The 27,448-nt window shown below is 40.9% G+C and overlaps 1 protein-coding gene across 3 annotated transcripts in view; it reads left to right on the top strand.

The window, feature by feature from the left end:
- The first annotated feature begins 2,223 nt into the window (after positions 1 to 2,223).
- LOC139570906 (receptor-type tyrosine-protein phosphatase epsilon-like) overlaps positions 2,224 to 27,448 on the top strand; it is a 61,106-nt gene continuing 35,881 nt past the window's right edge. Inside the window, exons 1-2 of one of the 3 annotated variants that reach the window (XM_071393222.1) lie at positions 2,555 to 2,691; positions 21,990 to 22,292. In XM_071393222.1, coding sequence (XP_071249323.1) covers positions 22,175 to 22,292 — 118 coding nt within the window. In that variant the 5' untranslated portion in view covers positions 2,555 to 2,691; positions 21,990 to 22,174. Of the gene's footprint in view, positions 2,692 to 21,989; positions 22,293 to 27,448 lie in introns of those variants that run through there. The other 2 variants (XM_071393221.1, XM_071393223.1) reach the window with 2 other exon arrangements.

Genomic DNA, 27,448 nt, shown 5'->3' with positions numbered 1-27,448 from the left:
GGAAAGAGTCCAAAAAGCTACTGCAGTTTGCCTTACCATTGACTGCTGGTCATCAAGAGTAACTACTTCTTACATTTCGATGTCTAACTGTCTTCTAGACTGCTTTGAGTTCAGTGACAAACACACCTCAGAGAACCTGGCAGAGGAACTGTTGAGAGTGGCCAGAGAATGGCAAGTAGATGGAAAAGTGGTCTGTTGTGTTAGCGGCAATGCAGCTAACATAACCAAAGCCATGAACATTTTTAAATGGACCCGTCATCCATGTCTTGCCCACACAATCAACCTGATTGTAAGAGATGCTCTGAAGGTGATGAAGCCCACTGTGGACAAAGTGAAAGCAGCTGTGGAATACTTCCACAGGAGCACAGTAGGTGCTGAAAAACTAAAGTCTACACAACGCCAGATGGGGATGCCTGAGCTGAGGCCTAAACAAGACTGCACTACAAGGTGGAATTCAATATTTTATATGTTGAAGTGGTTTCTTGAGTCAAATGATGCCATTTATCTCTACCCTGGCCATTGTCAATGCACCTGTTGATGCTCTGACCCAAGAGGAATGGGAGGTGGTGGAGGAGGTGTGCAGAGTCCTGGAACCCTTTGAGCAGGTCACTGTGGAGATCAGTGGAGAGAGGTACAGTAAGCAGTTATTACTACATCATTATTTAATCCAGTATTATATATGTATATGAGCAGTAGATGAGAATGTAGTATCAGTAGACAAAACATGAACCTGAACTAATAAGTTACTGTTCTCTATTTTCAGTTATGTGACAGCCTCAAAAATGGTACTCCTGTGTAAGGTTCTGCAGCAAATCACAGCTAGCTGCCAGAGAGAAGCAAATGTAACCACAGGACATGTGACAGAGTTGATGGAGACCCTATGTTCATCAATGGACAGAAAGTTCCACAGAATGGAACATAATCACGTGCTATCAGAAACCGCTGCACTTGACACCAGGTTTAGGAAGTTAGCCTTCAGTGATGCCATGGCGATTGATGAGGCTCTTCAAAGAATAACCTCAGCAGCAGGGAGGGACAGCCCCAGCAGTCAGCTGGCTCAGGCACCAGGGCAACAGGAAGAAGAGAGATCAGATGGAGCAGAAGCACCACCAGTAGTGCCACAAACGTCTGCTGTTTGGATGCTGTTTGACGAGAGAGTAACTGGGGATGCAGCACGAAAGAATCCCTCAGCAGATGCCATAATGGAGGTCTGATCCTATTTGGAAGAGCCCCTCCTTCAAAGATCTGCAGATCCTCTGAGCTGGTGGAAGAACAAGGCCTCTGTCTACCCACGGCTTACTAAAGTCATGACAGGGAGACTCTGCATAGTGGCCACATCTGTTCCCTCTGAGAGGGTCTTCTCGAAAACAGAACAAATAATTACTGAGAAGAAACCGCATCAGCCCCTCGAAAGTGAGGCAGCTTGCATTTCTGAATGCAAATCTCTCATAAAAGCAAAATATGGTCAGCATTGCTGTGTGCTGCTGGTTATAACATGGCAATAAAGGAGAGAAAAGAGGCACCAGTTTAATGTTTTAAGTGGGATGCTGCAGTTTTGCAATTATTTTTTCTGATATGGTGCAATACTCTATTATGCTGTTCAGATTGTATTAGTTTTGAATGGTTAGATTTATATGCACTTTGTTTATATACATTAAAAAGTTATACTTTAAATGCAAATGTTTAATAGCATTCTTTTTCATAACAAACCAATGCATTTTTAAATACATTGTGGTTAAGTATGATTTAATTTAATAATTTAATTAGAATAGTTAAACACCAATCATAGTCAAACTATCGCAAACTGCCTTGAAACAATATAAAACATATTTTTTTAAAGAGCCGTTTGGGAGCCAAAAGAGCCGGCTCACTGAAAAGAGCCAGAATAACCATCACTTTTCGCCTCCCTAGGCCCAGACACACTGTTGGCTATCCATTGTTTGTGTGTGTTGTAGGCTGTTTGCTCTCTCTTACCAGCAGATGGCTCTGTTGATAGCCTACCGTAGTTATTGTGTGATTCTCGAACAAGATAACAACGTTAATCAACCTTTAAATAAAACGGTGTAGGCTAATAATTAAGTGTGTAGCCTATGTTCAGGAATTAGTCATTGTAGGCTAAACACCTTAGAAAGGCCTAAACATAAAACAAAAACGACATATTTAGGCTACGAGAAAATCATCTGACTTTAATTCTCTTCACTTTATGTGCTATGTGCCACGCGCCTGTTTATTATATATATTAGGCCTATTACACTTATGCTAGTAGCCTACTTGTGCGATGTCACTTTAATTTCAATACGTAGGCGTGTTTACAGGAAAAACAGAATCATAGAGAAAATTATTATCATGGAACGTCCAGCAGCTATCATCATTACGAATTGAGGGATGTAGATGATGCGCCGCTCTGCTGTGATGCTCTCTCCTACCTGCCTGGCGTAGATTCATGTAGCCTATGCGCCCCGTGGGACGGACCAGGCCTACTTCGCTCATAGCGACTTTTGTACTACGGCATCATCGGCCGGGCAGCAAGATTCATCTTTTCCTAAGAGGTTTGCGGCATGGAAGATAGTCTTCATTTTCATATCCACTTCTCATTAACACCAGCGAATAAAAATACTGAGCTTTTTTCTCAGCCAATAAACCATATAATTCCTCAAGACGCTGCGAGATCACATTTCCTACATATCTACGGTAAGAATGTATCTGCTTTGATGATGCCACTTCTATTCATATGCCAGCCTGAGCCTAGCAGCCTGAGCCTAGTGAACAAAAAAAAAAACAGTTCTGAGATAGCTCTCTAATGTAGATGTATCCGATATAGCCTACCCAACCAATCATGTTTTACAATTCAAATCGTGTCAACGAGCACTGTGAATAGGCCTAGCGCATTTATATATGGCAGATGTCAAAACATCTATTCTCATATTGTCCATGCAGCAGGCATATTGTGTGCTAGCTTTGAATGCAACATGAATAATTCAATATTTTGCGTACCGCAGTTCCTTAAATTGGCATGATACGAGGTTGGCGACGTCTACACAGTACGTAGAGCAAACCCGTTCCTCTTGCGACCACCAAGAATGTTCACGAATGCATTCATTGATAACGTTTGATAACTGTGGATCTAAACCTGTTTCAATGGCACTTTTCTGAGCCTTCAGAAGCTCACATTCACCAGCAGTATCTTACACCGTCACTAAGGACAGGGTGTTGAGGTTAGCCCACCCGGTTTAGACGGAATCAGGCAGGGGCGAGGAGCAGAGAACACATTGTATATTTATTTGTAGGCTACCCAATACAGCAGCAGGTTGCCTAATGTCACAACTGTGGTTCACCCTTGACCACCTTCAATGATAGATGCTGTATGAGACATGTGCATCTTTTAAAAGTAGATATTCTAGCTGTGTATCTAAGAAATTGCTCGATAATGTAATTGGTAGGGGTGCAGTAGATATGTTATCTATTGACATTTATCTATTGACATGGGTTTCTACAAGGGCTGGCAAACCATGCCAATATATCCTCCAAACACCACCTTCGAGGGCATTATCACTTTTATACAAAGGTTTACCAACATATTAACATAATGATTGACATATTGTCATTAAAAAAACATTATTTTTATGAATTTTTCATACCATTTCATCCTTCCACAATATATATCCCCGACACAAATCTAGGGTTTCTACCCAAGCCAGGCTGGTCGTTAAGTATGTTTATTCTATAGTTATGGACGTGACCCAAACGTTTCGTTCTAAATGTTCTATTGCAATGGTTATTTGGAAACATTTATTTCTAGTGACATTTATTTGGAGACATTCATAACAATTAGCTAATGATGCGATATTTCACCTGGCATAGAACATGTGCTCTCATCAGGACACTGCTCTTCATAGGAGCTAGCCAACAACACAGCTAACCCACTCAAGTCAAACCGAAGCTGGGAAGACTGCAAACTAGCTGCATTTAGTTTCACCTGTTTTCTATTGACTTTGTATATATCCATAAAAACTATGCTGATTCGTGATTTTGACTGGCTGATAAAAGCTGCCTGCCTGTATTTCTCGTCTCGACTCCCAACCCCTACATGTTCTTTACTATGGGACAGCTGGAGATCGAATTTCAATATTGAAACAATGTTGCCAATGTCAGAGCAACAGACAGCAAGGTTTATACACATCTCTGCTATTGAAAACCAATGGCTAGTCTAAAAGAAATGGGAGATAATGGCTAGATGCTTTTTACAGTGGAGATCAACTTTATAAATTGTCTTGCTGGACTGGTAGACAGTGGATTGCGCAGTCAGATGGAACAGAGTAAATAGGCGTTTCAACGTAATAGCTTTAGCCAGTGGTAATTTGTGGAATAGGCACCGGCTAGAATGTGGTTTTAATCAATCTACGTGCAGGATTAGACCCACCCATTGTATATTTAAGTGATAACGCCCGAGAAGCCGGTGTTTGGAGGATACATTGGCATGGGTGTTCGTCTCAGGCCTGCAAACCAGTGCCAATATATCCTCCAAATCCTGGCTTCTCGGCCATTATCACTTTTATATAATGGGTTACCAACATATTAAAATAATGATTGACATATTTTAATTAAAAACTTTATTTTGCTGAATTTATATATACTATTTCATCCTTCCACAAGATATAGTCCCGACACAAATGTAGGGTTGCTACCCAATCCGGCTGGTCGTTCATTCCATTGGTTCGGTTGCCAGAGACCGACCCAGTCGTTCAGTCTTTTTGTTCTGTGTATATGAACATGACTCAGTCGTTCAATCTAAATGTTCCAATTGCCATACTGGCTGGGAACGTTCTTATCCCTTGCTTGCTATTGCTACAGTGCCTTGCAAAAGTATTCATCCCCCTTGGCGTTTTTCCTATTTTGTTGTATTACAACCTATAATTTAAATGGATTTTTATTTGGATTTCAAGTAATGGACATACAAAATAGTCCAAATTGGTTATGTGAAATGTAAAAAAAATTACTTGTTTAATTATTATTTTTTTAAACAGAAAAGTGGTGCGTGCATTGTATTCACCCCCTTTGTAATGAAGCCCCTAAATAAGATCTGGTGCAACCAATTACCTTCAGAAGTCACATAATTAGTTAAATAAAGCCCACCTGTGTGCAATCTAAGTGTCACATGATCTGTCACATGATCTCAGTATATATACACCTGTTCTGAAAGGCCCCAGAGACTGCAACACCACTAAGCAAGGGGAACCACCAAGCAAGTGGCACCATGAAGACCAAGAAGCTCTCCCAACAGGTCAGGGACAAACTTGTGGAGAAGCACAGATAAGGGTTGGGTTCTAAAAAAATAACAGAAACTTTGAACATCCCATGGAGCACCATTAAATCCATTATTAAGAAAAGGAAAGAATATGGCACCACAACAAACCTGACAAGAGAGGGCCAGGCAAGGAGGGCATTAATCAGAGAGTCAACAAAGAGACCAAAGATAACCCTGAGGGAGCTGCAAAGCTCCACAGCGGAGATTGGAGTATCTATCCATAGGACCACTTTAAGCCGTACACTCCACAGAGCTGGGCTTTACGGAAGAGTGGCCAGAAAAAAGCAATTGCTTAAAGGAAAAAATAAGCATACACGTTTGTGTTCGCCAAAGGGCATGTGGGAGACTCCCCAAACATATGGAAGAAGATACTCTGGTCAGATGAGACTAAAATTTAGCTTTTTGGCCATCAAGGAAAATGCTATGTCTGGCGCAAACCCAACACCTCTCATCACCCCGAGAACATCATCCCGACAGTGAAGCATGGTGGTGGCAGCATCATGCTGTGGGGATGTTTTTCATTGGCAGGGACTGGGAAACTGGTCAGAATTGAAGGAATGATGGATAGCGCTAAATACAGGGAAATTCTTGAGGGGAAACCTGTTTCAGTCTTCCAGAGATTTGAGCCTGGGACGGAGGTTCACCTTCCAGCAGGACAATGACCCTAAGCATACTGCTAAAGCAACACTCGAGAGGTTTAAGGGAAAACATTTAAATGTCTTGGAATGGCCTAGTCAAAGCCCAGACATCAATCCAATTGAGAATCTGTGGTATGACTTAAAGATTGCTGTATACCAGCGGAACCCATCCAACTTGAAGGAGCTGGAGTAGTTTTGCCTTGAAGAATGGGCAAAAATCCCAGTGGCTAGATGTGCCAAGCTTATAGAGACATACCCTAAGAGACTTGCAGCTGTAATTGCTGCAAAAGGTGTCTCGACAAAGTATTGACTTTGGGGGGGGTGAATAGTTATGCACGCTCAAGTTCTGTTTTTTTGTCTTATTTCTTGTTTGTTTCACAAAGAATGTTTAGCATCTTCAGAGTGGTAGGCATGTTGTGTAAATCAAATGATACAAACCCCACAAAAATCTATTTTCATTTCAGGTTGTAAGGCAACAAAATAGGAAAAATGCCAAGGGGGGTAAATACTTTCGCAAACCACTGTAGCTAGCCAACTACGGCTAATTTACAGTCAAGTCCAACAGTGCAGACAGAATAACAACAGTAGCTGTATTTGTTTAAGCTGTTTTCCAGTGACATTTATTTGGAGACATCCGTAACAATGACCTTATGAGGCACGATTTCGCCTGGCATAGAAAATGTGCTCTCTTTAGGACACTGTTGTTTAGGGGAGCTAGCCAACAACACAGCTAACACAATAACTTCAAACTGAAGCTGGAAAGACTGCAAACTAGCTGCACTTCGTTTCGTTTGACCTTTTTTCAATTGACATTTCTTTGTATATATCCATAAAAATTATGCCAGCTGATTCATGATTTCGACTGGCTGAGAAATGCTGCCTGCCTCTCTCTCGGCCCGAATCACGAACCCTACACGTCCATTACTATGGGACAGTTGGAGATCGAATCTGAATATTGAAACAATGTTGCAAATGTCGGAGAGATAGACAGCAAGGTTTATACAAATCTCTGCTGTTGAAAACAACATGTTAGTCTTAAAGAAATGTGAGATAATGTCTAGATGCTTTTTATAGTGGAGATCAAGTCTATCATTTCCCTGCCTGGGCTGATGAGACATTGGATTGCACAGTGAGAGGCAACACAAGGCATTTCAACGTCATAGCTTTTAACCAATCAGTGTCCAAGGTTTAGACCCACCCATTGCATAAATACATTTATGTGTGCTCTTCATTTAGGTAATATTGATTCTCCTGTCATGTTCATAACAGGAGCCTGCATTTAACCTTTCAGACAGGTTTCTGGGGGACTGGATTGATTGAATGTGTGCTGTGATTTGTTTACATACCTTTCTAAAAATCCTCTTAACAAAGGCACATCATTGAAAGGATATACCATGTGCAACAAGTCATTTCTCTGTTTTATGTGAAGAAACCCTATTAGCCTGTATAACAGCAAATAGACTCTGAGGTACATTTGGCAGTAATTGGTCCAATATGTGACATAGGCCTAACATTCAAATTAATCAGTATTCTCACACATGAATTATAGATGTTATTCATTCACAATAGCAGTGCTGTAATGTCCTTCAGTTCTATCCCTGATCAAATGACCAAAATAAAGCTAGATCATTTTATACTGATAAACAGATGCTTCATCCAGAAGTCGATGAATAATATATTGGCTTTTTTCCAGACCTGGAGATATGTGGGGTGGGATTAGATACGTGTTGCTCAAATGGAGATGATTCATTTCATGATTACTTTTTTCCATGTCCTGATTCACATTCCGGGTAGTGGGTAATCACTTCAATAACAGTGTTTCGCAGGTTTGGCTTTTGCTGAATTGCAATTCAGTTAAAGACAGACATTTCAAACAAATGGCATAGTTTATACTGTATGTGTATTTTGTGTGTAACTTGGACCTTTACAAATACGTACTATTCCCATGGAGTAACAACATTACTCTTTATGCTTTTGATTGGATAAAACATTTTACCAAACGGTTTGGTATCTCCTCAGCATTCAATATATTGTGTCTACTCTTACAAGGAAGAGGAAGGAAGGGCTAATTGAAATAATTTAGCAGAAGTACTAGTTCAGATTATTAGAATCTTGCGTTACTATTGGTTTAAGTTCACTCAAAATGGTTTAGCATTGACTGAACCTATGTACTAAGCTTATGTACTTCCTCATCTTGACTCAAGTAACCAGTGACCACATTCAGTAAGGCTGAACCATTGGCTAAATCAATGCGTGAGTATCTCTTCATCTCCTTTTCTTTATCGGCACCAATTTGACACCACAGAATAGGTTAAATAAATGTGTAGTTGAATGAATCACTTGTTTTTATTATCTTGAGAGTAAAGGTATCACTGCTCTTTCTGTTCACTAGGTTCATACACTAGAACACATACTGAACACGCCCATGGTTGCCCAGGGTTGTTATATGAATGTCAAGATCCACTTCCGTGCTCTGACATTGTTTGCTGAAAAGATTCAGATTGAATTATTCCTCAGGCAGATGGCAATGGTTGCCATAGAAGCACAATTATATTACAGCTATAAAATCTAATCCTGCAGCCTTTACAGTCCCATCAGGTATGCAGTTGGACATGGGATGGATGAGAGGGAGAGATTAGATGAGAGGGAGTGGATATGGATGAATTGTCCATCTCTGAGGAGAATTAGTCTAGATAGAGGTCAATTTAGCCATTTTTCCTGCTAATCTGAAGTGGGAATTGGCTGTGAACTGTTTACCATTCCATCAATAGGGAGGACACTGGGAAGCCGTGTTCACTTCACTGTGTTTGCAAATCGCAGGGAAATAAACAAAGGCTACATTGTCCATCTTTCATTATTCATATTCTGCTTGGAGTATGCTGCAAGATTTTGGGTTTCGTTCATTAAAATCTTTGCAAGGATTGAGTTGCATAGTATTGTCAGGAAGTGTTAAAGTCGCTGGCTTATATAAAAATGTATGAAATCTCATAGAAAATGTACAGTTTATTTTTAACTGCCCTGTATACCCACATGTGCTGATACAATCCACCCGGTTTATGTTTCAACCCCTGGTAGTATGCTCCTACTTGGCTCATTTGGCATATATTGCAGACCATATGGATTGACTGACAATTGCAAACCACCCTGGTGTGTGTTCTACTAAAGCTAAGATTGAAGGGTGCATCTGAGCTTATTGCTACCATACATCTGTTTGTGAGCAGCTGGGTAATTACAATTGGGATGATGAAGTTAAGAGGCTCTAGAATGTTGTTACATATTTTATTTAGTCTGCCTTGTGTCCTTGAAGTAGGATGCTTAAGAAGTCTTCTGCTGCTAAGAGGCCTGTTGGGGTGAGAGAAAGTAAAATGGAGAGAGAGAGAAGAGGCAGAGAGACCTTGTATGCACTTGTGTGCATGTGCATAGGCTAAATCTGTCCCCGGGGGAGAGGAAACATGACACAATGAAGTATCAACCTGAGTTTGCATGTTACAGTGCATTAGTCACACTAGAGCAAACCAAGTTGATGAGTTATGCCTGGTCTTTCACTTCCCTGTAGTGAAAGCTGTGGGAGGAGGTTGGCTTTCCAAAAAAACACACAACGTTTCCTTGTAATCATAATGATAAACTGTGTGGGAATGGAATTGCCCATGCTCCTTATATGGATTGTGGGATGTGGGACTGGGATGTGTCAGTTATAGTGCACTGCCTTACAAAACCTCTGTCTCTGTTATCATCATTGGGCCTTGCTATAAGATCACTGTAATAGACAGTTTATAGCAGCATCACAGAGAGCAAGGTCATCAACAGGATGACCACATCGACAAGTTGTGATTGACTGTTGTGTGTTGTACATCAGATATCATTAAACAACTTGATGTGTCCTGATCTGACTCAGTGGAGAGGATGTTCATTTATAGGGAATGCAAGTGGTTACAGTGAGTAAATGTTGAGGGAGAGAAGGAAGTGTCTTTTCTCTTTACTGTGCCCGTCTGCAAGCTAACACAAAGAGCTGTTTCTTTAAAACTTAACTTAAGCAGTCATGAAACCCAGCTGTGAGAAGCTCATTTGAAACATTTTAAAAGATGACGGTGCCGCGTAGTTCTTGAATGGCCTCCTAGTAGCTGAAACTGTAAAGTACAGTTTGTTTTATGATTCCCGTGTGGCTCAGTTGGTAGAGCATGGCACTTACAACGCCAGAGTTGTTTGATTCGCACGCGGGACCAGTACGAAAAATGTATGCACTCTGGGTAAGAGCGTATGCAAAATTACTAAATTGTAAAATAATTATGACACTAGTTACCATGTATTTCCCATCATTGTTAAATAACTGTAATGTTTATTTTTCAGCATGATGAACATGTGAAGTGTTCTGATAAAGTTGGACCCCACATTGTAGGAGGATACGTTGAGTTGTAATTGTAATGATTATGTTTGCCGGTTCCTGGTCCCGCCTTGGCTGTGGCCTAGAAGTGTAATTTTTGGTCCCCTAAAACTCAAGGGTGGGGATCTCTGGAGTCATTGGTTGAGGTTCTTTCCTCTTCCATCCACACTCTAAATCGATCAGTCATTTATGACATGAAATGCAATATCTGTGATGAATATGTATCTAGCATTAGCATTTCAAAGGCACATCTCCACACATCCACTTGGCAAAACCTCCTCAAACGTCCCCACACATCCGTGTTCAGTATGTCTAGAAACCACAACCACAGATGTTAGTGACAAGGAATGTTAAACACCTTACCATAAGATCAGCTGTTCTCTGTGAACCTATAGCTTGATTTCCTATCCTGCATCCCAGAAATATATCGACATGTACGTGGAATAGCCTTTTTAACTCTTTCTGCTTAAAGATGCCTCGTAGTGGAGCAACTAGCAAGACACTTCCCTTAAAATACAACATTGTCTTATGTCATTAACTAAGAAGCCTACAATGCATTTGTAATCCAACACCGGCATTTAAAATGTCACATTATTTTGAAATATTTTCCAACCAATGTTTTGGCTGCTATGTGTAGGCTATGCATGGCTTATGCACTACTTGATGCTGTGTTTTTGTAAGTAAGTATGAATGAATGATCAAGTCACAGAGGAGTGCTACACGATGACCTCACACATACTGTACAATCTTAATGACTGGCGTATGTCCTCTCTCTTAGTCAATGGGCAAATTGAGTAATTATTCTGGCCTATAGCATGTGTCTACTTTACACTGTAAAATCTTTCCCTGTAATATACAGCATTATATTGACATCAGAGTTGCCAACTAAATACTGTATGTTTTCTATACAGCAGGGATGCTGTAAAATTATTTACAGTAAGAAAAACAGTGGTATTATACAATACAGCATTATACTGTAGCATACTGTAATCACTACAGCAACACAGCTGTATTATACAATTACAGTTGTTTGCTGGCAACTCTGCTGTCAGTATAATGCTGTAAATTTATAGTACACATTGTTACCATAATCAGGTTCATGATACCAATGCTCTTACTGTAATATTTTTTCAGATATTGTAATGAATGAACAAATGAATGGTAGAATTAATTCAATTCATTGAGGCAAGATGGTGTTTGTATTTTACAGTAATTGCATGGTATTTGTGCAAGCAGGTTGGCTGCTTGGTAATGTGCTCATATATAGCATATCAAATATACAGTATATATGTGGTTGTACCACCTAGCTATCTTAAGATGAATGCACTAAGTAAGTCACTCTGGACAAGAGCATATGCTAAATAACTCAAATTAAAAATATATATATATATACAGTGGGGAGAACAAGTATTTGATACACTGCCGATTTTGCAGGTTTTCCTACTTACAAAGCATGTAGAGGTCTGTAATTTCTATCATGGGTACACTTCAACTATGAGAGACGGAATCTAAAACAAAAATCCAGAAAATCACATTGTATGATTTTTAAGTAATTAATTTGCATTTTATTGCATGACATAAGTATTTGATACATCAGAAAAGCAGATCTTAATATTTGGTACAGAAACCTTTGTTTGCAATTACAGAGATCATACGTTTCCTGTAGTTCTTGACCAGGTTTGCACACACTGCAGCAGGGATTTTGGCCCACTCCTCCATACAGATCTTCTCCAGATCCTTCAGGTTTCGGGGCTGTCGCTGGGCAATACGGACTTTCAGCTCCCTCCAAAGATTTTCTATTGGGTTCAGGTCTGGAGACTGGCTAGGCCACTCCAGGACCTTGAGATGCTTCTTACGGCGCCACTCCTTAGTTGCCCTGGCTGTGTGTTTCGGGTCGTTGTCATGCTGGAAGACCCAGCCACGACCCATCTTCAATGCTCTTACTGAGGGAAGGAGGTTGTTGGCCAAGATCTCGCGATACATGGCCCCATCCATCCTCCCCTCAATACGGTGCAGTCATCCTGTACCCTTTGCAGAAAAGCATCCCCAAAGAATGATGTTTCCACCTCCATGCTTCACGGTTGGGATGGTGTTCTTGGGGTTGTACTCATCCTTCTTCTTCCTCCAAACACGGCGAGTGGAGTTTAGACCAAAAAGCTCTATTTTTGTCTCATCAGACCACATGACCTTCTCCCATTCCTCCTCTGGATCATCCAGATGGTCATTGGCAAACTTCAGACGGGCCTGGACATGCGCTGGCTTGAGCAGGTGGACCTTGCGTGCGCTGCAGGATTTTAATCCATGACGGTGTAGTGTGTTACTAATGGTTTTCTTTGAGACTGTGGTCCCAGCTCTCTCCAGGTCATTGACCAGGTCCTGCAGTGTAGTTCTGGGCTGATAACTCACCTTCCTCGTGATCATTGATGCCCCACGAGGTGAGATCTTGCATGGAGCCCCAGACCGAGGGTGATTGACCGTCATCTTGAACTTCTTCCATTTTCTAATAATTGCGCCAACAGTTGTTGCCTTCTCACCAAGCTGCTTGCCTATTGTCCTGTAGCCCATCCCAGCCTGTTGCATGTCTACAATTTTATCCCTGATGTCCTTATACAGCTCTCTGGTCTTGGCCATTGTGGAGAGGTTGGAGTCTGTTTGATTGAGTGTGTGGACAGGTGTCTTTTATACAGGTAACGAGTTCAAACAGGTGCAGTTAATACAGGTAATAAGTGGAGAACAGGAGGGCTTCTTAAAGAAAAACTAACAGGTCTGTGAGAGCCGGAATTCTTACTGGTTGGTAGGTGATCAAATACTTATGTCATGCAATAAAATGCAAATTAATTATTTAAAAATCATACAATGGGATTTTCTGGATTTTTGTTTTAGATTCCGTCTCTCACAGTTGAAGTGTACCTATGATAAAAATTACAGACCTCTACATGCTTTGTAAGTAGGAAAACCTTCAAAATCGGCAGTGTATCAAATACTTGTTCTCCCCACTGTATATATACAGAAGATATATATATATATATATATATACGTATGTACCAGTCAAAAGTTTGGACAAACCTACTCATTCAAGGGTTTTTCTTTTCAATTGTACTATTTTCTACGTTGTTTAATAATAGTGAAGACATCAGAATGATGAAATAACACATGGAATCATGTAGTAACCAAAAAAGTGTTAAACAAATCAAAATATATTTTAGATTTGAGATTCTTCAAAGTAGCCACCCTTTGCCTTGATGACAGCTTTGCACACTCTTGGCATTCTCTCAACCAGCTTCATGAGGTAGTCACCTGGAATGCATTTCAATTAACAGGTGTGCCTTGTTAAAAGTACATTTGTGGAATTTCTTTCCTTAATGCGTTTGAGCCAATCAGTTAGTTGTGTTGTGACAAAGTAGGGGTGGTATACAGAAGATAGCCCTATTTGGTAAAAGACCAAGTCCATATTATGGCAAGAACAGCTCAAATAAGCAAAGAGAAACGACAGTCCATCATTACTTTAAGACATGAAGGTCAGTCAATCCGGAAATGTCAAGAACTTTGAAAGTTTCTTCAAGTGCCATCACAAAAACCATCAAGTGCTATGATGAAACTGGCTCTCATGAGGACCGCCACAGGAAAGGAAGACCCAGAGTTACCTCTGCTGCAGAGGATACGTTCATTAGAGTTACCAGCCTCAGAAATTGCAGCCCATATAAATGCTTCACAAAGTTCAAGTAACAGACACATCTCAACATCAACTGTTCAGAGGAGACTGTGTGAATCAAGCCTTCATGGTCGAATTGCTGCAAAGAAACCATTACTAAAGAACTCCAATAATAGGAAGCGAGCAATGGACATTAGACTGGTGGAAATCTGTCCTTTGGTCTGATGAGTGCAAATTTGAGATTATTGGTTCCAACCTAGGTGAAGTGATGATCATCACGTGTGGTTTTCACCGTGAAGCATGGAGGAGGTGTGATGGTGCTTTGCTGGTGACACCGTTTGTGATTGGTTTAGAATTCAAGGCACACTTAACCAGCATGGCTACCACAGCATTCTGCAGCGATACGCCATCACATCTGGTTTGCGCTTAGTGGGATTATCATTTGTTTTTCAACAGGGCAATGACCCAACACACCTCCGGGCTGTGTAAGGGCTTTTTGAATTAAGGAGAGTGATGGAGTGCTGCATCAGGTTGAGAGTGTGTGTGTGTGTATATATATATATATATATATATATATATACAGTATATACACACACACACACACACACACACACACACACACACACACACACACACACACACACACACACACACACACACACACACACACACACACACAGTGCCTTCGGAAAGTATTCAAACCCCTTGACTTTTCCACATTTTGTTATGTTACAGCCTTATTCTAAAATGGATTAAAGAAAGAAAAAGTCCTCATCAATCCATAATGACAAAGGAAAAACTGGTAAAAAAATGTTTTTTGCAAACTTATATCACATTTACATAAGTATTCAGACCCTTTACTCTGTACTTTGTTGAAGCTCCTTTGGCAGTGATTACAGCCTCAAGTCTTCTTGGGTATGACGCTACAATATTGGCACAACTGTATTTGGGTTGTTTCTCCAATTAGTCTCTGCAGATCCTCTCAAGCTCTGTCAGGTTGGATGAGGAGCTTCGCTGCACAGCTATTTTCAGGTCTCTACAGACATGTTTGGGCTCTGGCTGGGCCACTCAAGGACATTCTGAGACTTGTCCCGAAGTCACTCCTGCATTGTCTTGGCTGTGTGCTTAGGGTTGTTGTCCTGTTGGAAGGTGAACCTACGCCCCAGTCTGAGATCCTGAGCGCTCTGGAGCAGGTTTTCATCAATGATTTCTCATGTACTTTGCTCCATCTTTCCCTCGATCCTGACTAGTCTCCCAGTCCCTGCCTCTGAAATACATCCCCACAGCATGATGCTGCAACAACCATGCTTCACCGTAAGGATGGTATTGGCTAGGTGATCAGCGGTGCCTGGTTTCCTCCAGACGTGATGCTTGGCATTCAGGCCAAAGAGCTCAATCTTGGTTTCCTCAGACCAGAGAATCTTGTTTAACATGGTCTGAGAGTCCTTTAGGTGCCTTTTTACAAACTCCAAGCTGGCTGTCATTTGCCTTTTTACTGAGAAGTGGTTTCCGTCTGGCCACTCTACCATAAAGGCCTGATTGGTGGAGTGCTGCAGAGATGGTTATCCTTCTGGAAGGTTCTCCCATCTTCAGATGAACTCTTTCAGAGTGACCATTGGGTTCTTAGTAACCTCCCTGACCAAGGCCCTTCTTCCCTGATTGCTCAGTTTAGCCGGGCAGCCATCTCTAAGAGTCTTGGTGGTTCCAAACTTTAAGAATGACGGAGGCCACTGTGTTGTTGAAGACCTTCAATGCTGCAGAAATGTTTTGGTACTCTTCCCCAGATCTGTGCCTCGACACAATGCTGTCTTGGAGCTCTACTGACAATTCCTTTAACCTCATGGCTTGGTTTTTGCTCTGACATGCACTGTCAACTGTGGGACCTTATATAGACAGGTGTGTGCCTTTCCAAATCATGTCCAATCAATTGAATTTACCATAGGTGGATTTAATCAAGTTGTAGAAACATCTCAAAGATGATCAATGGATCAGGATGCACCTGAGCTCAATTTTGAGTATCATAGCAAATGGTCTGAGTAGTTATGTAAATAAGATATTTCAGTTTTTTATTTTGAATACATTTGCTAAAATGTCTAAAAACCTGTTTTTGCTTGGTGATTATGGGGTATTGTGTGTAGATGAGGAAAAACATTTATTTAATCCATTTTAAAATAAGACTGTAATGTAACAAAATGTGGAAATAGTCAAGGGGTCTGAATTCTTTCCGAATGCACTCCAAGAATTCCCACTGTAAGGATTCTAACATACATGTTAGAATCAGCTTTGGCAGTGATTACAGCTGTGGGTCTTTCTCTTTAAGTCTCTAAAATCTTTGCACACTTGGATTGTCCATTATCTGCTTATTATTTTCAAAATGCTTCAAGCTCTGTCAAATTGGTTGTTGATCATTGCTAGACAACCATATTCAAGTCTTGCCATAGATTTTCTAGCAGATTTAAGTCAAATCTGTATCTTGGCCACTCAGGAACAATCACCGTCTTCTTGGTAAGCAAATCCAGTGTAGATTTGGCCTTGTGTTTTATTGTTTATTGTTATTGTCCTGCTGAAAGGTGAATTCATCTCCCAGTGTCTGGTGGAAAGCAGACTTACCAGGTTTGCCTGCGCTTAGCTCCATTTGGTTTATTATTTTCCTGAAAAACTCCCGACATAGTGTACGCTTAGCGATATTCCACGTTAGGGTAATGTGACTGATCTAGCCCCAGATAATAGTTGGTCATTGATATTCACATATTTTTCAATTGCAAGTACTGCTTTACTTCATTCCCTTCCTCGTCTGTAAATAATATCATAGTGAAGAAACGTTAGTAAAAGTCCAGTAGAAAGCTAAAGCAGCATTATCTTTCCAGCTCCAGAGATCACTTACAGAGCCATTTCTCCCGGGATACACTATGATTCATATTTGACTGACAGCTTCTCTAAGGTGATTTGTTTGTGCACGACCTGGTCAGGGGGTGGGGCTGTGCCATCAGTGATGGTCCTGTGTCAGTGTGGGGCTCCTGTTACTGTATCTGCTGGACTCTTGCAGGCTACTGTGCACAGCGTGGTGATCAAGGATTGAGGGAAATGTTTTATCATGTTTAGCTTTGCTTGTTATTGTGCAATTAATTAATTATTTAATTATTTATTTACTAAATACCTAAATAATCACACAGAATTACACAGAATTACATATATACACAGGAAAGATCATACATCAATTACTAATCACGTCATGAGAAGCCCCTAGTGCTAACCCGATATGACGGCTGGTTACACAAAGGAAGGGGGTTGGGTTTGAATGAAAGAGTGGGAAGAATGAGGGACAAAGGGATTGGGTCTCTATCAGACCTTGAGAAGCTATGCTACCGTAAATACAGAATCTTATGCCTTCTAATAACCACCTATTCGGAAAACGAAAATGCAAGATATATTTACACTGAGCTGCGCTTCGATAGATGGGTCGAGATGGAAGACGGGTTACCCAGCAGAGATCGCCATTGTCCTTTGAAGAATCTTTCTGATTGTAGTGTTATAGAGCAGATACGTTAAAGTACCGTTATTATGCCGTTATTAGGAGATTGTCTGTCCTTTCCTAGGCCACGTACGTTTTCAGCTGCAGCTGATAACTCGACATCTAGGAGGTATCACTTCTTATTTAGTGAATAATCGTTCAAAGTTCATACCAAGTTGCCACAATCAGCTCACACTGTATTCTGGCTGTTCTAGTCGAAAGTCCTAACATTTCTGGAACTAAATGTTAAGTTGTAGTTGAAATTAGCCCTTTAAATGAATGGACACCAGTCCTCACGTCATCAGGAACTATGGTTGACTTCAACGGGCTTTTGTACTGGGGGAGAGAAGGACGTGTTTCATAGTTCTCAACCAATGTCTGTTTCCTTGGGCGTGGCCACTGAGTGAGCATAGTTTACTTATGAAAACAATTCTCTCATTTTGAAGCTAAAATTACATTTAATCTTTTCACAAATAGTTTCATATTTAAAATTTAAATTGCACAACAATTCCATGTGAATCTGATAACTAGAATGTGTAGACTTCCCAAGATACAAGTTATGTCGTCCTATCATCAGATATAATGTCCCAGACACCAACTGATTTGACATCATATTCTTTAAGTACCAACTGACACTTTCAACTGCTTGAGAAAGGGAAATCTTGTTCTATTCCCCAACCTTTTGATGTTACCATACTCTCTCAATGTTAACAAAGGGCTTTCCAAGAGTCTATTCTGTAGAGTGGAGAGAAAAGGGGGAAATGTATTTATGGGGGGGTCATAAACCTCACCCAACAGGGCAACGTCATGACACAGTTGATTAGCTTATTTTTTCGAATCAGTTGTTTGAATGGCGCTAGGAGTGTGTTCATGCTTCCAAGTTTCAAACATGTTCTCAAATGCCATTGAAATGGCAGCAGCGGAATGAGAGCCAGCACATTCTTGAGCATGCAATACGGCTTTCCTCAGTACGAAATCCTCGTCGACCCACTGTGTTGTCATACTCAGCATGCTCATGGGGCTGACATCACTGGTCCAAATGTCAATTCTGAAGCTAATAGCAGTGACACCCATAGCAAGTAGCTCATAGATGTGCATTTCAACAATACTGTGTAACTCCGGTAAGGCAACATCTGAAAAATAGCGCCTACTTGGTAGTGTGTACTGGGGCTCGAGGTGCTCAACCAGTCGGCGAAAGCCAACATCATCCACAACAGAGAACTGTTGATTGTCAAAGGGCAATGAATTCCATTATCTTGGTGTTAAGGGATTTTGTCTTTGAGTTGTCTCGCTGAAATGTTCTTACTCTTTCAAATGACTGCTCGACTAGAACTTGTTTAGTTGTTGGAAGTGTGCGCTTAGTATTTTTCTGCTTTTGTTCTGTGTATGCTTTTGTTCTGTGTCTGCTTTTGTTCTGCACTGTATTTTTCGTGGTGTCATTATGTCATCTAACTACGTTATATACAGTTGAAGTCGGAAGTTTACATAAACAAGTTTTAATGACTCCACCTAAGTGTTTCAACCACTACACAAATTTCTTGTTAACAAACTATAGTTTGGGCAAGTCGGTTAGGACATCTACTTTGTGCATGACACAAGTCATTTTTCCAACAATTGTTTACAGACAGATTATTTCACTTATAATTCACTGTATCACAATTCCAGTGGGTCAGAAGTTTACATACACTAAGTTGACTGTGCCTTCAAACAGCTTGGAAAATTCCAGAAAATTATGTCATGACTTTAGAAGCTTCTGATAGGCTAATTTACATAATTTGAGTCAATTGGAGATTGACAGTACCTGTGAATGTATTTCAAAGCCTACCTTCAAACTCAGTGCCTCTTTGCTTGACATCATGGGAAAATCAAAAGAAATCAGCCAAGACCTCAGAAAAAAAAGTGTATACCTCCACATGTCTTGTTCATCATTGGGAGCAATTTCCAAACACCTGAAGGTACCACGTTCATCTGTACAAACAATAGTACGCAAGTATAAACACCATGGGACCACGCAGCCGTCATACCTTCTGTCTCCTAGAGATGAACGTACTTTGGTGCGAAAAGTCCCAATCAATCCCAGAACAACAGCAAAGGACCTTGTGAATATGTTGGAGGAAACAGGTACAAAAGTATCTATATCCACAGTAAAACAAGTCCTATATCGACATAAATTGAAACGCTGCCCAGCAAGGAAGAAGCCACTGCTCCAAAACCGCCATAAAAAAGCCAGACTACGGTTTGCAACTGCACATGGGGACAAAGATTGTACTTTTTGGAGAAATGTCCTCTGGTCTAATGAAACAAAAATAGAACTGTTTGGCCATAATGACCATCGTTATGTTTGGAGGAAAAAGGGGGAGGCTTGCAAGCCGAAGAACACCATCCCATACGTGAAGCACAGGGGTGGCAGCATCATGTTGTGGGGGTGCTTTGCTGCAGGAGGGACTGGTGCACTTCACAAAATAGATGGCATCACGAGGGAGGAAAATGATGTAGATATATTGAAACAAGATCTCAAGACATCAGTCAGGAAGTTAATGCTTGGTCGCAAATGGGTCTTCCAAGCATACTTCCAAAGTTTTGGCAAAATGGCTTAAGGACAACAAAGTCAAGGTATTGGACTGGCCATCACAAAGCCCTGACCTCAATCCTATAGAAAATATGTGGGCGGAACTGAAAAAGCGTGTGCGAGCAAGGAGGCTTACAAACCTGACTCAGTTACACCAGCTCTGTCGGGAGGAATGGGCCAAAATTCGGCCAACTTTTTGTGGGAAGCTTGTGGAAGGCTACCTGAAACGTTTGACCTAAGTTAAACAATTTAAAGGCAAAGCTACCAAATACTAATTGAGTGTATGTAAACTTCTGACCCACTGGGAATGTGATGAAAGAAATAAAAGCTTAAATAAATAATTCTCTCTACTATTATTCTGACATTTCACATTCTTCAAATAAAGTGGTGATCCTAATTGACCTAAGACAGGGAATTTATACTCTGATTAAATGTCAGGAATTGTGAAACTGAGTTTAAATGTATTTGGCTAAGGTGTATGTAAACTTCTGACTTCAACTGTAGGTATGCACGTCAGCTTTGACATCGGTTTTGCACATCGGCTTTAAACTAGACATCGGGCCGATGCCGATGTTGGCATTTTTAGTTAATATTGTCCGTTTCCGATATGCTGACCGATATATCGTGCATCGCTAAAGTAAGCCAATGAACAGTGAACGTCATGTACCATCAACAGGGATAAGTAACTGTTTGTATAATCTGTGTCAGCAGTTTTTGAATGTGATCATTATCATGTAACCCAATAGAAGCTCCTTATCTGTCCCAGGTTCTCGTCCATTATTTTGAATCAGTAGAAAACTGACATTGCACAATAGTTCTTCCCTTTTTCCTAGAGGCCCCATTTTCCCATCACAACTCTGTATGAGAAGGCTTCTCCAGCTAAGCTCACTGACTCACCTCTGCTCTGTCTCAGTGGCCGGGTGCTAACAATCTGGCTTTGTGTTTCCACTTGTGGGTAGAGGAGCTCTGGGGCTGGGAGAGCGAGAGGGAGTGAGTAGGCACTCAGTGCCATGCTTTTTCCTTCGTACACTGCTAGAGCCATAAAGTAACGCCACTGTCAATGCTTTGTTTTGGGCGCTCAGATTCCAAAATGCAACAATGTGTAGCAATACTTTGTCGTTTAGAGCACATTGGAATGAAATACTGTCAATTCCAAATATGTAATGAACTGGATGTGTTTTGTGTAGATGCCATAATAAAAACAGCATTGTACTGTATATGTGTTTTGCTTGGCTGTCATGTAAAACATTTTTAGTATTCAATGTTTCTATTGTTGAGAGATAGCATAACTGATTGTCTATTCCTCACTCTGTTTTGAAATTCTGCCGTGGGTGGGATTAGATTGCATGCTTAGCGATTTAATAGCTCTTGAAATTTTCATATTTTGCTTTTCCACACTGTGTGGGCTAGAACAAAGGGGTTTGTCTCAGTGCAGACAAAGGAACAGAATAACACACACATGCACACATGCACACGCACACGCGCACACACACACTCACTCGTGACTGTGAACACTACACCACTTCTCTTTCTTTCTCTCTCTTTTCCTCTCTCTATCCTCGACCCTCCCTTCTCTCACCCACACAGTCTAGCATAGTACAATCTCTCTCTACGGTACAGTTCACTCAATCAGACACCCACTCCTGGTGTACACAGGAAGTAGCTTTATTAGTTTGTTCATCTCTTTTATGAAGACTTTTCCTCTGAGTCAGGCCCAAACAATGAGCAAGAGAAACATGTATTTTGACTGACAAGCAAACAGTGGAGTCCAGGTCATGACTGTATTCATGGAATTCCCTGGTCTTTTTAAAGCTATTTTGAATGTACTATATCTGGGGGTGTCACCATAGTAAGGAGGCAATAAGGTTTGCTATAGCCACTTCAATAGCAGCAACCATGGTCCAACCTTTTCTCTTGTCTTCTCTTTCTTCAGGTGGTATGTGTTTATGGAGATCACTGAGCTCGAGACGACTTTTAAACCGTGTAATGACCTGAAACTTGGAAGTACCCTGAAACCCAGCCCACTGGACCTTAGCTACAGGAACAAAGTGTGTCCTGATCACAACCAATACTTCCTCGGCCAGTTCCACCAGACCCTGTTCCTCTGAGACTATGTGAATGTGGACTGTGTTATGGGTACAGAACCCCAAGGGCCCAGTCAGGAAAAGAATAAGACTTTCAGGTTGCTATGGACTATTGGATCAACTCCTGAATCCTGTCAGCTCTGCTTGGAACTGTGAGTAAACCCTGAGTCAATTTCATTTAAACTCAATCAATTTAGGGAATCAATCTAAATGCCATCTATTAATGCAAAGGGCCCCTTGTTTTCAATTAGGAATTCAATTCTTGAATTTACCCTGTTGACCCTTACCATTCTTCCGACACAGTGATATAGGAGATTACAAAAACAAGATTATGGTACAGCTTCAATGTCAGTGCATATGATACTGTGACGACTTGTGTGTATGGATAAGCTTAGCGCATGTTGGCTGAAAGCAAATCCCATAACAGAGGCTCGATACAGTATCATGCTTTTGAACATGCAAAAATATTCAACCTTCCATCATCCTACAACAAAGGAAACATCAGTTTGTGTCAACTAGCCATTATAGCATATAGTGGTGATTGTGATATTTGTCTGTAGCATGGCCTGCTTCTTACCAGTGAAGCCATCCTTCCCTCTAGTACTGTTGCTGTTTGTCTGATAGGGAAGTTTCCCATTATGGCTGCTAATGCTTTACCCAGGGCCCAGACATGTATCTTTTCCAGCCTCTCATCTCTTCTCATCCTCTCCTCTGTTCACCCGCTCTTCTGACATGTATTTGTTTTGCACTTCCACTGACTGCTCCAGCCAGGCAGCCATGCTGCTGAATGTGTTTGGGTGTTGCTTTCCACTGTCTTTATTGTTTCTCTCCTTGTAAAAAATAAATAAATGCTTTTAGGTTTTATTGATTCATGGAGAAATCTGAAGTTAAATGGATGTGGATTGGGTTGCCACATGAAGATTAATGTTTCATAAGACAAATGGTACACTATTTTAAATGTTTTTATTTATCTAGGCAAGTCAGGAAAGAACAAATTCTTATTTACAATGACTGCCTAGCCTGGCCAATTGTGCACTGCCCTATGGGTCTCCCAATCACGGACGGATGTGATGCAGCCTGGATTAAAACCAGGTACTGCAGTGACGCCTCTTCCACTGAGATGCAGTGTCTTAGACCTCTGCGAAACTCGGGAGCCACTAGTCTAGCCAATCTGATGAAATGTCTTTGAAATTGGAGACAAGGAAAGATTTCAAGGGCTGTAAATGGATTGCTGTATTTTGGATGCCTTTTTTATGCTTGGATACAATTTTGCAATCCATGTATGTTTGCACCATGTCCATTGGTAAAGAACGTACACAAAACATATTTCCATGCTCGCTGATACAGTATACATTGTCCTCTGACATTGGAACCCGTAAGATATGTTTTAACAATGTATAAACCATACATTTTTTTATCCATGGCTCATTCATTACTGTGTGCCCTTTAGCTGGGTTCATTTGGGTTCTTGTCAGGTTGTATACCATAACGTTTTTCTTTACCCACATGTCAGAGTGGATATTTTGGTAACAATGTACAATTAGGAATTCAAATGCATACTCTTCATCAGATGAAAGCGGCATTCAGTTATACGTGTGTGTGTGTGTGTGTGTGTGTGTGTGTGTGTGTGTGTGTGTGTGTGTGTGTGTGTGTGTGTGTGTGTGTGTGTGTGTGTGTGTGTGTGTGTGTGTGTGTGTGTGTGTGTGTGTGTGTGTGTGTGTAGACATAAAATAGCTTTCAGGGCTTACTGAAGTAAAGTAACAATGAACATTAGGATTTTCCACTCAGGGTTATGGCTGGGATTAATATTTACCCACCTATAACCATCAGTGTTGCTGACGGTCAAACTAGATCAGAGGGGATTCATCACATTTAAACAGTTACTTTCACTTCATTTGACACACATACAGTACCAGTCAAAAGTTTGGACACATCTGCTCATTCAAGGGTTTTCCTTTATTTTTACTATTTTCTAAATTGTAGAATAATAATAGTAAAGCCATCAAAACTATGAAATAACACATATGGAATCATGTAGTAACCAAAATGTGTTCAACAAATCAAAATATATGTTATATTTTAGATTCTTCAAAGTAGCCACCATTTACCTTGATGACAGCTTTGCACACTCTTGGCATTCTCTCAACCAGCTTCACCTGGAATTATTTTCCAACAGTCTTGAAGGAGTTCCCACATATGTTACTCACCACCTGGATTCGGTCTTATGTAGCGAAATGGTGCTTTTTACATTGGGTAAAAGTAGAGACTCATAGCTACGAAATGTTATATCATACACTGCATTTGAGGAACAATGGGAAAGTAATTCTGCTTTGAAAGTTGATCAACATGTAAACACACTTTTGAGAAAATCGCCTTTGAATGTTTTGGTATCTAGTGAAGAGCTCTGCTTTGTCTACACCCATTCAGCATCGTTCACACCCTCTTAAGCTTTAGCCCCACCCATCTTGTTTCGCTCTTGGAGCGCACACTTGACGCTCTGGCCGATGATTTGTTTACTTCTGGATAACATGAAAACAGCCTAACCAGCTCTGCTGGCAACAATTTCATTACACTTTTTGCAGATGTTTACTGACATAGGTCATATTCAATGGGTGTAGTACACACGTCATGTAACATTAGCTAACGAGCCAGCCAGCTAACGCTAGCTTGTTAAACAACAATGAACAAAGTGCCAACCCCGCTAACATTAGACTCTAACTAGAAAAGCAAACTGCTCTGGCAAACAAGTAATAACGTCCGCTAGGTAGCCAGCTAACGTTAGCTAGTTAAACAACAATGAACAAAGTGGCAACAATGCCACAGCGCTAGGAGCTAACCAACCAGGTCCAATGTTAGCTAGCTAACATTAGGCTCTAACTAGAAAAGCAAACGGCTCTGGGAAACAAATAATAATGTCAGCTAGGGTGCCAGCCAGCTGTCGTTAGCTAGCTAGCTAACAGTACACTTGAGCTTGAAATGAAACCACTTTCTGTTAAAATTAGAAACGTGTAATATATGAAAATGTAGCTAGCTCACGCTAGACTATCTTGTCTGCATACATCAACATGCATCATGGACGTGTCTCCCTGTCAGGAATGCTATACCACGGTTGCCCTTAGTTTAAACATGTAATCCGGACACAGGTGTTTTCTCCATCTCTTTAGCTATCATACTCTAATTCCACTGATTTCAAAATGTGTTCCTCCAGAAAATGGAGAGCAACACTTATGCAGCTCCACTACACAATACATTTTTAAAAAAGCAGCGTTTGACAGGTTTACCAAGACAGACTGACCAGCTCAAATAAACAGACCGCTTCAATATGGCAGACCAATCCGAACTCCTCTCTCGGCATGTCCAGCCCACTCATTATCTCAGCCAATCATGGCTATTGGGAAGGTTGCTTGCTTTTTCTGTGGCTTAACCAACAAGGCTCGTAATTTAACAGATGTCATACAAGTTTGTTATTAAGGCACATGAAAGTTCACATGTTCGAGAAGACATTTCTTCCCAAAGAATATTTTGACCCAAAAATATTTTTGAGCACTTGTTGGCTGATTTTCCTGATTTCCTGATTTTCCACTCTGCGGTCCAACTCATCCCAAATCATCTCAATTGGGTTGCTGTTGGGTGATTGTGGAGGCCAGGTCATCTGATGCAGGACTCCGTCACTCTCCTTCTTGATCAAATAGCCCTTACACAACCTGGAGGTGTGTTTGGGTCATTGTCCTGTTGAAAAACATAATGATAGTCCCACTAAGCAGAGACCAGATGGGATAGGGTATTGCTGCAGAATGCTTTGGTAGGTGTGCTGGTTAAGTGTCCCTTGACTTCTAAACAAATCACATACAGTGTCACCAGCAAAGCACCCACACACCATCACACCCCCTCCTCCTTGCTTCACTGTGGGAACCATACATACATAAATAATCCGTTCACCTACTCTGCATCTCACAAACAGACGGCGGTTGGAACCAAAAATCAAAAGTACAGATTTCCACTGGTCTAATGTCCATTGCTCGTGTTTCTTGGCCCAAGCAAGTCTCTTCTTCTTATTGGTGTCCTTTTGTAGTGGTTTCTTTGCATCACTTTGACCATGTAGGCCTGATTCACGGAGTCTCCTCTGAACAGTTGATGTTTAGATGTGTCTCTTACTCTGTGATGCATTTAAAGTGTCAAGAAAAAGTATGTGAACCCTTTGGAATTACCTGAATTTCTGCATCAATTTGACATACAATTTCACAACAGTAAATGAACACAGTGTCCTTAAACTAATAACACACAAATGATTGTATTTTTCTTGTCTATTTTGAATACATCATTTAAACATTCACACTGTAGGTTGGAAAATGTATGTGAACCCCTAGGCTAATGACTTCTCTAAAGCTAATTGGAGTCAGGAGTCAACTAACCTGGAGTCAAAACAATGAGACGAGTTTGGAGATTTTGGTTGGAGCTGCCCTGCCCCATAAAAAAACACTCACACAATTTGACTTTGCTATTCACAAGAAGCATTGCCTGATGAATCATGCCTCGAACAAAAGAGAAGACCTAAGATTAAGAATGGTTGCCTTGCATAAAGCTGGGAAGTTTTACAAAAGTATCTCTGAAAGACAAATTATAAATGGAGAAATTTCAGCACCGTTGCTAATCTCCCTAGGAGTGGCCGTCCTGCAAAGATGACTGCAAGAGCACAGCACAGAAGGCTCAATGAGTTTAAGAAGAATCCTATAGAGTGTCAGCTAAAGACTTACAGAAATCTCTGGAAGATGCTAACATTTCTGGTGACGAGTCTACAATCCGTAAAACACTAAACAAGAATTATGTTAATGGGAGGATGCCATGGAAGAAGCCACGGCTGTCCAAAAAAACATTGCTGCACGTCTGAAGTTCGCAAAATAGCACCTGGATGTTCCACAGTGCTACTGGCAAAATATTCTTTGGACAAATTAAACTAAAGTTGTGTTGTTTGTAAGGAACACACAACACTATGTGTGGAGAAAAAAAGGCACAGCACAGCACACCAAAATCAAAACCTCATCCCAACTGTAAACTATGGTGGAGAGAGCATCATGGTTTGGCGCTGTTTTGCTGCCTCAGGGCCTGGACAGCTTGCTATCATCGATGGAAAAATGTATTCCCAAGTTTATCAAGACATTTTGCAGGAGAATGTAAGGCTATCTGTCTGCCAATTGAAGCTCTACAGAAGTTAGGTGATGCAACAGGACAACAACCCAAAACACAGAAGTAAATCAACAACAGAATGGCTTCAACAGATGAAAATACGCCTTCTGGAGTGGCCCAGTCA

Source organism: Salvelinus alpinus, chromosome 3 (genome assembly GCF_045679555.1).
Source record: "Salvelinus alpinus chromosome 3, SLU_Salpinus.1, whole genome shotgun sequence".
Classification (NCBI taxonomy): Eukaryota; Metazoa; Chordata; class Actinopteri; order Salmoniformes; family Salmonidae; genus Salvelinus; species Salvelinus alpinus.
Note: the sequence above shows the minus strand (reverse complement) of the source record. Positions and strands in the feature narration are given on the sequence as shown.